The sequence below is a fragment of the Pan paniscus genome, chromosome X (assembly GCF_029289425.2).
Source record: "Pan paniscus chromosome X, NHGRI_mPanPan1-v2.0_pri, whole genome shotgun sequence".
Classification (NCBI taxonomy): Eukaryota; Metazoa; Chordata; class Mammalia; order Primates; family Hominidae; genus Pan; species Pan paniscus.
In genome coordinates, this window is record NC_073272.2 from 71,280,644 (window position 1) to 71,293,548 (window position 12,905).

General features: G+C 49.8%; 2 protein-coding genes across 3 annotated transcripts in view; one reads left to right on the forward strand and one right to left on the reverse strand.

The window, feature by feature from the left end:
• Positions 1 to 7,661, forward strand: part of GCNA (germ cell nuclear acidic peptidase) — a 37,420-nt gene extending 29,759 nt beyond the window's left edge. For both annotated transcript variants that reach the window (XM_034949764.3, XM_055106743.1), the window contains exons 10-13: positions 3,051 to 3,195; positions 4,759 to 4,897; positions 6,431 to 6,635; positions 6,938 to 7,661. In XM_034949764.3, the coding sequence (XP_034805655.1) occupies positions 3,051 to 3,195; positions 4,759 to 4,897; positions 6,431 to 6,635; positions 6,938 to 7,058 (610 nt within the window). In that variant the 3' untranslated portion in view covers positions 7,059 to 7,661. The remainder of the gene's footprint in view (positions 1 to 3,050; positions 3,196 to 4,758; positions 4,898 to 6,430; positions 6,636 to 6,937) is intronic.
• A 102-nt stretch (positions 7,662 to 7,763) lies between these two features.
• Positions 7,764 to 12,178, reverse strand: CXCR3 (C-X-C motif chemokine receptor 3). The gene is made up of 2 exons (XM_003820129.4): positions 12,105 to 12,178; positions 7,764 to 11,123 (listed from the first exon to the last, which is right to left on the reverse strand). Exons 1-2 carry the CDS (start codon positions 12,114 to 12,116, stop codon positions 10,029 to 10,031), a joined length of 1,107 nt encoding a protein of 368 aa, XP_003820177.1. The 5' UTR covers positions 12,117 to 12,178; the 3' UTR covers positions 7,764 to 10,028.
• Between the last annotated feature and the right edge of the window lie 727 nt (positions 12,179 to 12,905).

Consider the following 12,905-nt stretch of genomic DNA (forward strand, 5'->3'; position numbering starts at 1 on the left):
CCCTTCTTTCCCCACTCTCTGAGGCTGGGCATGGGCTCTCCGCCAAGGTGCCTGCAGTTACCTGGGTGGAGGGGGCCTTTCTGCACCCACAGCAGCTCTGGCCTCTGAGATTGCCTATGTCCTTCAACTCAGATCAAAGAACAATGTGTAGCCAAACAAGACACTTTTCTTCAGGCTGGATACAGCCTCATGGCCACCAGTTTGCGCTAAACCAAGGCAAAGGCACTGGAAATGGTGAGAAGGCGAAAGCAACACATTAATCTGTTGGAATTGGAGGGAGAGTGGTCAAGATTGTCTTCCAGGTTTTTCTAGTGCTTTGGCTGAACCCAGTTACTCTTACTACTATGTATATCTGTATGAATTTTTAAGCTTAAATGTTAGGATGGAATGGATTGCTTATCATTCCTTTATTTTTATTAAGCTATATATAGTTGATACTGAAAACAACCACTGATCCTGTAGACCAAAGACGTGTTAATACTTAAGGCAAAAAATTAATATATGTTCTTATTTAGATTCCAGGAATTTCTTAGTTTTTCCCTTAAAAATTTGATACAGTAAGCATAATTTTCTTTGTTTTTACTTTCATTGAAGAGTAATGTATACTCACATCTGAATTGTCTTACAAGACAAAGAATGTATTTGAAGGACTATATGTTATTTTTTAACAAGTATTTGGGGACAATAAGTATATATTAAGGGAGGGGGAAAAGACTGATGTGTCAGGCATAGGGGCACCAGGTTACCCCGGACCTGAGCAGAAGGGCTGTCTGTTTCTGCACTGGCTTAGGCAGCCGGTAGCAGCTTGCCAAGTACTCTCTTAGCTGGATCCCCTTTCAGCAAGGTTTCTGCTCCAGACTCCTAACTACATATTTAAGCTGCTTTGCCTCCAGGGACATGTGTCTTGGGTAACTCCCAGGTTACTTTGCTAGAGCGTGACAAAAGAAGGGAAAAGCTGTCCCTTGGTGTCATTGTCAGTCTGCATTATCCAAAGGAGGCTAGCCTGTTTGGACTCTTAACTGTTGTTTAGCACTTCCTGTGTCAGTCTGGAGGCTTCCTGTTACGCTTAGCATTGTTCCTGTGTAGGCTGCTTGCTGGTCATGGTGTCTGATGTACCCAGTTTGGGGTCTTGTCGGTTCCTCTGATGTGAAGGTGCTCAGCCTGCAGTAAAGAGCCACAGGCCTTGAGGTGAAAGTATGCTAAGCCACAAGGCCAACGTTCTGTAGGCACAAACACACAGGGGTCCGGGCTCTGCCAAAGTCTGCAGAGGGTTCAGGTTTGCATCTGCCACCTTAAATACTGATGTAAATTTGCTTTCAGACCTAAGTAACTGGAGGCAGAAATGTTTGAGTCCCCCATTTCAGGCTTGGGATGAAGAACCTTCTGTAACCTCTGTCTTGTCTGGTACTTCCCCCCTCTGCAGCCCAACTTCCTCACGTAGGGTTTAGTTTGTGACTTAAGGGTTAATAAGTGTTCTGGCAAATTCTTAGTCTTAGGAGTTCTATTAAGTCAGAAACTTGCTGCATTTGCTCCCATTTTGTCTTTCCAGCTCTTTGGGCTCATCTCTGGACTTAGTGGACTGTTCCAGCTAAAATAAAAATGCTTCTGTTTAAATGGTAGTTATTACAGTATGAGTCCTTTATGTGTTCAGCATTATTCTTTGTGCCATTTGAATTAGGCCTTGAAAGATGGGGCAGCGATTGTGGTTTAATCAAAAGACCATGAGATTTGGATCAGGAGATTCACTGTCTCTGTGACCTCTGGGCAAGTCACTTGACCCCTGAGCACAGTGGAGATCGTAAAAATAGTAACAGCTTCTTTGAAGGGCGGTTGTGAGGATTAAATATGACAATGCAAAAAGAAGTTCTCTGCAAATGATAAAGTGCTACACAGAAGGTTATTCTCAGTAGAGGTGGAGATGTAGTCCTTGTAAGCCATGGGAAAATAGATTGTACCAAGGCACAAATGCGGGAAATTGCAATTTGTGTCCAGGGAACATTTAAGTTGCCCACTTTGGCTAGAGTGTCAATGGTAGCTGGGAATAGAGCTTTGGACAGGGTTGACCCTGGCCATGAATGTCAGGCCAGGCAGTCAGTGAAAAACCAGAGGGGGACATTAATTGGAGCATGGCCTGCAAAAATGAATCTGGAGGGGTGTGTGTGATTGGATGAGAAGAGAAAGAGCCTGGAGGTAAGGAACACTGGAGTGTTCTCATATCTAGGCATAAAGGGTAGGACAAGAACTTGAACTAGAGTAGGAACCAGGGGGATGGAAAGGAGGTGCTGGCTGGAAGAGAAAGTGTGAAGAAGATAGTCTGTCTCTGTGCCCAATAAAGAGAGAAAAGGAATTTTATTTTGTTTTATTTTTTGAGACAGAGTCTCGCACTGTCGCCGAGGCTGGAGTGCAGTGGCGCGATCTCGGCTCACTGCAAGCTCCGCCTCCTGGGTTCACACCATTCTCCTGCCTCAGCCTCCCGAGTAGCTGAGACTACAGGCACCCACCATCACGCCCAGCTAATTTTTTGTATTTTTAGTAGAGACGGGGTTTCACCGTGTTAGCCAGGATGGTCTCGATCTCCTGACCTCATGATCTGCCCGCCTCGGCCTCCCAAAGTGTTGAGATTAAGGTGTGAGCCACCGCACCCAGCCGAGAAGAGGAATTTTTAAATGTCTTTGAGGTTTTTCAGCCAATTGTAACACAAGTTTGATAATTGAACACACGTTTAGCTGGAGATACATTCATGTTAATCAGTTGGAAGTTTGCACTGGGCAATTGTAAATTCAGAACTAGGTCTCAGGAGAGAGCTCCAGAGTGCAGATACAGATGTGGGGATAAGTCTCGTTGAGGTTGAAACCATGGGCTTTACACCTCTGAGGGTTGCAAAGAGAGAAGAGAAAAGGCTACAAATGAAGGCTTGGGAAATGCCCTCATCTAAGGAGCTGGATGGAAGAGGGAGCAACATGTTTTCAGGGTCTCTTGACAAGACGCTTAGGTGTGCATTCCTTCTCTCTCTTTAGCTACATAAACCTCAGTTGAATTTATCTTTGCAGGACTCCTAAATGCAAAGTCCCTGGATGTTTCTTGCAAGACCTTGAAAAGTCAAAGAAATACTCTGGAAAAAATTTAAAGCGAAATAAGGATGAATTGGTTCAGAGAATCTACGACCTGTTTAACAGATCCGTCTGTGATAAAAAGGTAGGATCAATGAATGAGCACTGATTGAGCACCTGCTATACACCAGTACTCTTGGTGCTGTGAGGTGTGCTAACCATGTATACTTCCTGCCCTTGAGCAGAGGCAGTTGAGGTTGGGAGATGAGCCCTGGTACAGGTGAAAGCAATAGAGAATGTGTATGAGTTATAATGTATAGGACAGATGGCTGTTACCACAGGAGATCAGCAGAGGGAGAAATCACTAAGAGCCTCAACAGCCAGGAAGTAAGATTACCTGGAGGAAGTGAGACTCTGCTTCTTAAAGGATGGTAAGTGGCAAACAGGATGGGGGAGAGGGAGAGTTGAGGCTCGACAATCAGGAAGAGAGGATTCTTGTGGAAGGATAATGGAAAAGAGCTGTGTGACCTTGAACAAGTTACTTGACTTCAGTTTGCCTCAGTTTCTTCATCTGTAAAATGGGGACAACACGGTACGTATTACCTCATAGGATTATTGTTACCCTTACATAAGTTAATACACATACAGTGCCTAGAACAGGGCCTAGGACATAGTAAGCTCTTATTTTTTGATAGTGTAGGACTGGATACCGGAGGGCCTTGGGAATCAGGTTGGAGGAGGTGAAATTTACATCAGTAGGCACCACTGCACAGGGATGGGGTGCATCAGGGAGTGAATGAAATTAACCTGCTGAAAGAAATTAACCTGACACTAACCTGTGGGTATGGACTGGATTGGAGAAAATCTGGAGGCAGAGAGACCTATTGGTCATTAGATTTTTCAGACTTCATCATCTCTGGTGACAAGACTTTATGGAGGGAAGTTCTTACATATTCCTAAAGGTTCCCCAGCCTTTGATGCCCTTCTGGATGACAGTGGTGTCACATCAGATGGGTGGAAACTGAAGTGTTCTGAGTTGCCTTTTCAGTCCAGCCTCGCCCACCTCAGCAGGGTTGTCCTTCTCTCCTTGGCTGCCCTAAGGACAAGAGACCCAAGTCCTGCACTCACGTGTTCTATCAGTCTCCCTTGTGTCCTGATTGCCTGTTTGTTGTCTTTACCCAGATGTCAATGTGGCTTTTATTCTCCTCAGAATGTTTTGATTTGTGTGCTCTTTGAATAAATTTCTTCTCAAACTTGCTCTGAGCCAAGAACCTGGGGGAGAAGGTTCCTTTTCCTTTTTATTAGAGGGTAAAAAACTCTGGAGTTAATATTTTCTGGTCTGCTTAAAACTGCTTTCTGGGCCCGGCGTGGTGGCTCACTCCTGTAATCCCAGCACTTTGGGAGACCAAGGCAGGCGGATCACCTGAGGTCAGGAGTTCGAGACCAGCCTGACCAACATGGTGAAACCCTGTCTCTACTAAATAAGAAAAATTAGCTGGGTGTGGTGGCGCATGCCTGTAATCCCAGCTACTTGGGAGGCTGAGGCAGGAGAATCACTTGAACCTGGGAAGCAGAGGTTGCAGTGGGCTGAGTTTGCACCATTGCACTCCAGCCTGGGCAACAAGAGCTAAAACTCCGTCTCAAAAACAAAAAAACAAAAAAACCCAAAACAGCTTTCTGATTCCTTTCATTTGCGTTTCATTCTCAGCTGCCAGAGAAACTACGCATAGGCTGGAATAACAAGATGGTGAAAACTGCTGGCTTATGCAGCACTGGTGAGATATGGTACCCAAAGTGGCGGCGCTTTGCCAAGATCCAGATTGGCTTGAAAGTCTGCGACTCTGCAGGTGATGGCAGGAGTGTGGCAGCTTCACCACTACGCTCTTTCCTTCTGACACCGTGCCTGTGAAATTACTCCTAGCTGGTAGCCTGTGTCACAGCTCGAACTGTCATTCTTGGGTGGGCAGGCATGCTGTGTGTTGCTTAGAGGACATAGTTATTGGATGTCTCACCATCCCTGTGAATCAAACCTATCGATCTTTATACCAGGCCTGCCTTTCTCTCTGCATTTCCCCTTTGCCAGCAGTAGCATCTTCATTCTCTCAGGAGCTGAGGTTCAAGGTCCCCTCTTTCTAGCCAATCACCAAATCTTCCTTCAGAGTAGCTCACCATTCCTTCTCTATCTGTGCCTCCATCCAAGGACAGGCCCTCATCCCTGCTCTGTTTGGTCTCCCATATGCCACTACATTGCTTTCCTGCTGAGAAACCAGGGCTTTTCAAGGCCTAGAGCCTGGCTTTTGAGGCCATTGTAATCTGCTCCTGTTTGGCTTGGCCAATCTTGTCTCTCAGTATTCTACCACTAGCCCATGCCCCAGACAGGCTCTCTTCACACTGGCCTTCAAAACATACCACAGGCTGGGTGTGGTGGCACACATCTGTAGTCCCAGCTATTTGGGAGGCTGAGGTGAGAGGCTTGCTTGAGCCCAAGAGTTCGAGGCCGTAGTACACTATGATCGCACCTGTGAATAGCAGTTTCACTCCAGCCTGGGCAACATAGCGAGACTTAGTCTCTAAAATGTTTTTTAAAATGTGCCACATACTCATGTTTTGCCACACCCAGAATGGCCTTTCTAACTTTGCAAATTCAATCAATTAGTAAGAACCCCTGAGATCTCAATTTCACCATGGAGCTTCTCCTAACCAAATCCCACGGCCATAGCGATTGCTCCCCACCCTGTCCATCTCTGTTCCTGGAGGGCAGAAGCTAGATCTTGTCCTGATGTTTTTCTAGAAGTGCCTCATAAAAAAATGAGCATGTTGGAGCTGCTCTGAAAAGACCTGCTCACCGAAGGCTCTTTGCCATAAACAATATCGGGTTGAAGTAGGTTCACTATTCACTTTGAGAATCCTGGGAAGGTAACACTCGTGCTTGCCTGCATGTGCTTCTTTAAGATAGCCTTGTGTCTGGTGGCGCTGAAAGTCGAGGGGTTGTTGGGTAGCAGATAAGAAGAGGATTGGGGCCGGGTGTGGTGGCTCACGCCTGTAATCCCAGCACTTAGGGAGGCCGAGGTGGGTGGATCACCTGAGGTCAGGAGTTTGGGACCAGCCTGGCCAACATGGCAAAACCCCGTCTCTACTAAAAAAAAAAAAAAAAAAGAAAAATCAGCCAGGCATGGTGGTGCATGCCTGTAATCCCAGCTACTTGGGAGGCTGAGGCAGGAGAATCACTTGAAACCGGGAGGTGGAGGTTGCAGTGAGCTGAGATCATGCCATTACACTCCAGCCTGGGCGACAAAGCAAGACTATCTCAAAAAAGGAAAAAAAAAAAAAAAAAGAGGATTGGTTTTAGTGCTCACATTTCTTTTCATTCTTCTTTCAAGACCGAATCCGGGATACCTTGATCCATGAAATGTGCCATGCTGCCTCCTGGCTGATTGATGGTATCCATGATTCTCATGGTGACGCATGGAAGTATTATGCCAGGAAATCCAACAGGATACACCCGGAGCTGCCCAGGGTCACCCGTTGCCATAACTATAAGATTAACTACAAGGTCCATTATGAATGTACTGGATGCAAAATGAGGTAAGACTCTTCTCAGACTTTTCCCAGTTACGTTTTGCTGGGGCCTCCAAGTGGCTCTTCAGTGATTTTATAAGTAGATGGCTGTCTGAACTGAGGAGGAGAACCTCTCTCCTCCTTTCCATGTTCTCTTTCTCCTTTCTCTTCCGTAATTTGAGCCGGCCTGACCACTGCTGCCGCTTGGTGCCCGGGTCTCTGAGAACCCAGAGAAAATTATTGCTTTGGGCCCAAGGCTAACATCTCAGAGCTGATGCTGAGGTGCAGTGACTGATTCTTTTGTTGTGTGTTGTTCCATTCCTTCCCAGGATTGGCCGCTACACCAAATCGTTGGACACCAGCCGCTTCATCTGTGCCAAATGCAAGGGGTCTCTGGTCATGGTGCCATTAACTCGGAAAGATGGGAGCCGTATTGTGCCCCACGTGTGACCATTTGCTGTGTATGTGCAGAAGTATTATAGAAAAATTATGCAGGAGATGGCTAGGATTAGCCTTGGGGATGTGATGAAAACACTTGGCAGGAATTACAAGGCAATGAAGAATTCTTAAGGTTATCTTAGAGTATATTAATGTGAGCTATATCCTTTACTGGTAAGAAGTTTTAGAAAAGTTTGTTTTGTGAAGTTAGGAATATTAGAATTTAGGTACTGTTAAGTAAGTAATGTTAGAATTTAAGATTCATGTTATTAACGATGATTGACCTTAAACAGGGACTCTATTGCTAACCATTCTGTGCCCTTGACAGGGTATTTCTGAAGCCCTTGGGATCTACCTTGGGTCTTACTTGAGTTCCATATTTTTCACATGTAGAACAAAATGCAAAAGAAAAGTGAGTTTTCAAGAGTGGCAGGTTGAGAGAGGAGAATGCTGGAAAGAGGACAAGTTTGAGAGGCAACACTTAAACACTATAGGGCTACTGTGGCATCTATGTAGACAGGAAAGACAAACGTGTTTCAGAAAATTCGTTGTTGATGGTATTGATTGAAACTATCTGAGCCATGTAATCAAAAAATAAAAGTTTTCTGCATCTTGCTTGTTAGCAAAGTCTGTTCATTGAATCCCTGCACCTAGAGCAGAACAGACCCTCTGGTCTTTTGTCCAAGACTCCGAACATCTGAAGCCCTCCAGGACTCGTCTAGAGGAGCGTGCCGCACTCCGTGTTTCTCTCTGGATTTCTGTGACTGCCCATAAGGACTTAGCAGCTTCCCTACTTCTTGGAGTGATTCAGGATGTGGATTGGGATCCACATTGTATTCGTTTCCTATGGTTGCCACAACAAATTACCACAAGCATAGTGGCTTAAAACAACACACATTTACAGTTCTGGAGGTCAGATAGTCCATCACCGGTGTCACTGGGCTAAAATCAGGGTGTTGACAGGGCTGTGTACCTTCCTGGAGGCTCTGGGGGAGAATCTGTTGCCTTGTATTTTCCTTTCTGTTTTTTTTGAGACAGAGTCTTGCTCTGTCACCCAGGCTGGAGTGCAGTGGCACGATCTTGGCTCACTGCAACCTCTGCCTCCTGCTTTCAAGTGATTCTGCCTCAGCCTCCCGAGTAGCTGGGATTACAGGCATGAACCACTGTGCTCAGCTAATTTTTGTGTTTTTATTAGAGACGGGGTTTAGCCATGCTGGCTAGGCTGGTCTCGAACTCCCGACCTCAAGCGGTCCGCCTGCCTCAGTCTCCCAAAGTGCTGGGATTTAAGGTGTGAGCCACCGCTCCCGGTGCCTCTTTCACTTTTAAAGTACTCTTGTGGTTACTTTGGGCCCACCTGGATAATCCAGGAGCCTCTTCTTCAAGTCAGCTGATTGGCAACCTCAATTCCCTTTTGCCATCTAAGGTAACATAGTCACAAGCTCTGGGGGTTAGCACGGGGACATCTTGGGCGCCATGTTTTCAGCCGGCCACAAGCATCTTGACTACCCTGATACTTTTTCTAGGCAGGGTGCGTTCTGTCATTTCCCTTCCTTTCTTCATTTTGTAAAAGCTTGGAGTGTCTAGAGGCCACAAAGCGGGATGGTGTGTTTATGTGGTGGGACGAGCTTCCCCAGGTAACTCTTCAGATTCTTCCTCCCCATTCCCACCTCCGGCCGTTTCTGCAGTTTCAGCAGGGGTGCAGCTGGCCTGTGAAACTGGATCCTAGCACATTGGTGACTTAATTAGGGGGCACTGACAGTGCAGTAGACCCACCTTGTCACCTTCTGTTTTAACTCAGCCCTGTCACTTGCCTTTCTGGGAAACCCCAGTTATTTCTTTCCCTCACTTCGGCCTCATTGATAGCCCTGGAAAAATGCTCCCCACAGCCCGCCTCCAGGTGGCTGTGTGCTAATGACTGTTGGCAAGTCATCTGGCCTTGCTTTTCTTCAAGCCCACAGCCATTTCCCTAGTAAGCGCTTGTATCACTCACCTGAAAAACCAGTAGGGCCTTCTGACTGGTCTCCAATACCATCACCTGATCCCAAATTACCTTTCAGTCTTACTTTCAGCCTTCCCACTGTTGCTACTGCCCTCCCTTATGCCTGGAAATACTACTTGCCCTTTAAGTCTTCAAGAAGCCTTCCCAAATGGCTCCAACCTTCAGTGCCCTGAGCTCTGGGTTCACTGTGCCACTTATGTGCCCCATGGCCCAGGCTGCTGGGTTTCGCTAGTTTCACACACATCTTGCCTCCTGTCCTGAGCTGCTGGAGTGCAGAGCTCTCGTGTTCATGTCTGATGGCCCCTTCCCCAATTATGCCAACCAGCTGCCTAACTGCTCACTCTGCACCCATGTACTTGGGTGTTTCCCTGTGAGTAGAACAGGAGTGCCCACGAGGGCAGAGACAAAGCTGCAGACAGACATTGATGAAGGCAGGATGGGCTGGCACAGACCCAGGGCCAGGCAGGGAGAACCAGGAAGTGCCCCTGGAGCCCAGGTGGGCTGGGCTGACTGTAATGATGCACGAACATGCCCTGGTCCTGACGATCTTGTTTATTGAAAAGTTTTAAGCAGGATTTTAGACATAAAAATAAAAGAGCAAATATAGAGGTCTTGGGGACCATGGCCACAGTAACTGCTGAGCTGGAAGCCTAGGCTGTGGCTTCATGGGGCAGCACCCTCTACGCCATGCCTTGTACTCCCCGCACTTGGGGAAGGTGAAGTTTTAGTTTCCAAATGAGAAGGGCAGTGGGGCTCCAGGCAGCCACCTCGGGCGGCAGGATGGGGCTTGGCAGCTAAGGAGCAGCAATGGTGCAGTCCTCAGAGCTGGGAGGGTGGCTTCCCGGGAGACCTGGTGGTGCTGGGGCTGCCAGTGAGTCCCGGGAGCGAGGATACTGGGGAGAGCCAGAGCCGGCAGAGGGAGGGAGGAGCCTGGAATGCGGGGAAGTCAGACTGTGGGCGAAAGGGGAGCCCGGATTCCGGCCTCACAAGCCCGAGTAGGAGGCCTCTGAGGTCTCAGACCAGGATGAATCCCGGCGGGAAGACGATGGCTGCCTCTGGAGCCCTCTCTGATTGGGGCAGCCCAGGCGCAAGAGCAGCATCCACATCCGCTCCCGGAACTTGACCCCTACAAAGGCATAGAGCAGCGGGTTGAGGCAGCAGTGCATGTAGCCCAGGCCTGAGGTGACCGACTTGGCCACGTCTACCCTGCTTTCTCGGCCACAGTTGCGGGCCAAAGCGCCCAGGTCCATGAGGATGTCCACCAGCACCACCAGGTGATAGGGGGTCCAGCAGAGGGCAAAGGCCACCACGACCACCACCACCAGCCGCATGGCCCGCAGGCGCCGCTGGCCCCTGGAAACCAGCAGCACGGCCAGGATGTGGGCATAGCAGTAGGCCATGACCAGCAGGGGCAGCAGAAAGCCAGCCACCAGCTGCAGCACCCGCAGAGCCGTGCGGCCCACCTGTGGGAAGTTGTATTGGCAGTGGGTGGCGTTGAGGCGCTCGTCGTGGTGGGCCGACAGGAAGATGAAGTCTGGGAGGGCGAAAAGCAGGCAGAGCCCCCAAACAGCCAGGCAGGTGAGGGTCACGCGGGCCGGGGGCCCCCGGCGGTAGAGCTGGGTGGCATGAACTATGTTCAGGTAGCGGTCAAAGCTGATGCAGGCCAGCAGGAGGGCTCCTGCGTAGAAGTTGATGTTGAAGAGGGCACCTGCCACTTTGCAGAGGCCAGAGCCAAAGACCCACTGGACGGCAGCGTCCACTGCCCAGAGCGGGAGTGTCAGCACCAGCAGCGTGTCTGCTACAGCTAGGTGGAGCAGGAAGGTGTCGGTGCTGCTCAGGGCTGTCCGCCGGCTCAGCAGCACGGCTGCCACCGCGCCGTTGCCCAGCAGCCCCAGCAGAAAGAGGAGGCTGTAGAGGGCTGGCAGGAAGGCCCGGTCGAAGTTCAGGCTGAAGTCCTGTGGGCAGGGCGGGGAGGTACAGCACGAGTCACTCTCGTTTTCTCCATAGTCATAGGAAGAGCTGAAGTTCTCCAGGAGGGCGGCAACCTCGGCGTCATTTAGCACTTGGTGGTCACTCACCTGTGAGGGCGGGAACGGGGAGGAAGGGGCTGTGTAAAGGCCTGGCAGGAACTCTTTTGTGATTGAGTCTGATTTAGTCTGTGATTTACTCTGAGCAGCTCCTCCTATAACTGTCCCCGCCAGTCTTCCAGGGCCATACTTCCTCAACTCCATCCGCTCAGCCTGGGCTCTGGGATAGTGACTTCCCTTCTCAAAGGCTGCTTCTCTCGCATTCTTCTGCGTGATCCCATCGGCCCAGGGACCCCTGGGCAGGAAGAAGAGCGTCCCTCCGGTGCCCAGAGCCCTCTCTGCCCACTGTCCTCTCTCTCCCTGCTCTCCCTTCACGGCTTGCCTTGCGTCCTCAGTGCCCCACCCCCAACACATAGTTCAACCACCTTCCTCCCCAGCGCCTCTCCACAATCCCCTTTTCCAGTCACTAACCCTCCTCTTCCCTCCTTGGCCCTTGTCCGGGGACCCCAACTTCCTGCGCCCCCCCCCCCCACCGTGTGGCCTCTCTACAAGTCACCACGCCCCCCAAATGCATGCAGTCTGCCCAGTCCTTCCCCCTCCCTACACTGAGGCTTGCACGGCCATTTAGCTGCCCACAAGGGGATCCCCCACTTAGCTTGAGAAGGAATCTTCTTTATCCCCTCACCCCCAGCACTATGGACCTGCAGGTCTCCCCAGTACCAATTTAGTCCAGCACGCCAAGAGTCAAAGTTCCAAGTCTCCTGAAGGGAGCCTTCGAGTCTACTTGCCCCCCGCCCCCCCATTTTGCAGACGAGACACCAAAGCCAGAGAGGAGAGGAGAGGCACCCAGGGTCAGTGGCCAAGCTGGGTTCCCAATTCCCCAGTGCTGTTTCTGCCACAACCCATGCGGCCTCCAGCTACTCACCCAACCCTGTGGTGACCCTGGGCTGTGGGCCAGCCCTGGCATTCCCCTGGTGCCCCGGGTTTTCCCCTTCGAATTCTGTCCTGGCCTGGCTGGGCAGCAGCACTTACCTCAAGGACCATGGCTGGGCTGGTGCTCTGGCTGCTGGGTGGTGTGCTGCCTGCCCCTCTGCTTTGGTGCTTGTGGTTGGAAACCTGCAGTCACAGAGGAAGTGGGAGTTTCAGGCAGTTCTCAGCAGCAGCCTCTTCCAGGGAGTTACCTCTACCAGACCTCCCTAAACCTTAGGCCACAGAGTTTCCGTGACTGGGTGAAACCTCTCTGGAGGAGCTGGCTACAAGCTTGGGACCAGAAAAGCTGGGCAGAGGATGACTGGCTGGGGGTAGGTCCTTTGAGAAGAGAGGTCTGAAGAGGAAGCAATGCAGCTTAGAAGTGAAGGGCAACCCTGCTGCCTGCACTGGTAGGGTCGGTGCTCCATAGATTGGAACTCATCTGTCCTGGCCTTGAGTTGATCTTTGCATGATTGTAAAGGCTGGGTAGAGAAATAAGTCTGCAGAGGAGATCCACCTTCTTAAAAATTTCAGCCAGGTGCAGTGGCTCATTCCTGTAATCCCAGCTACTGGGGAGGCTGAGGCAAGGGGATCACTTAAGGCCAAGAGTTTGAGACCAGCCTGGGCAGCATAGCGAGGCTCCATCTCTACCAAAAATAAAAAAAGCCAGCCGGGCATGGTGGCATGTGCCTGTAGTCCTAACTACTTGGAAGCCTGAGACAGGAGGATTGCTTGAGCCTGGGAGTTCAAGTCTGCCTTGAGATATAATTGTACCACTGCACTCCAGCCTGGTGACAGAGTGAGACCCTGTCTCTTAAAAAGGGAATTAAAATATTTTTTAAAAAGCCGTTACACTAAATCTAG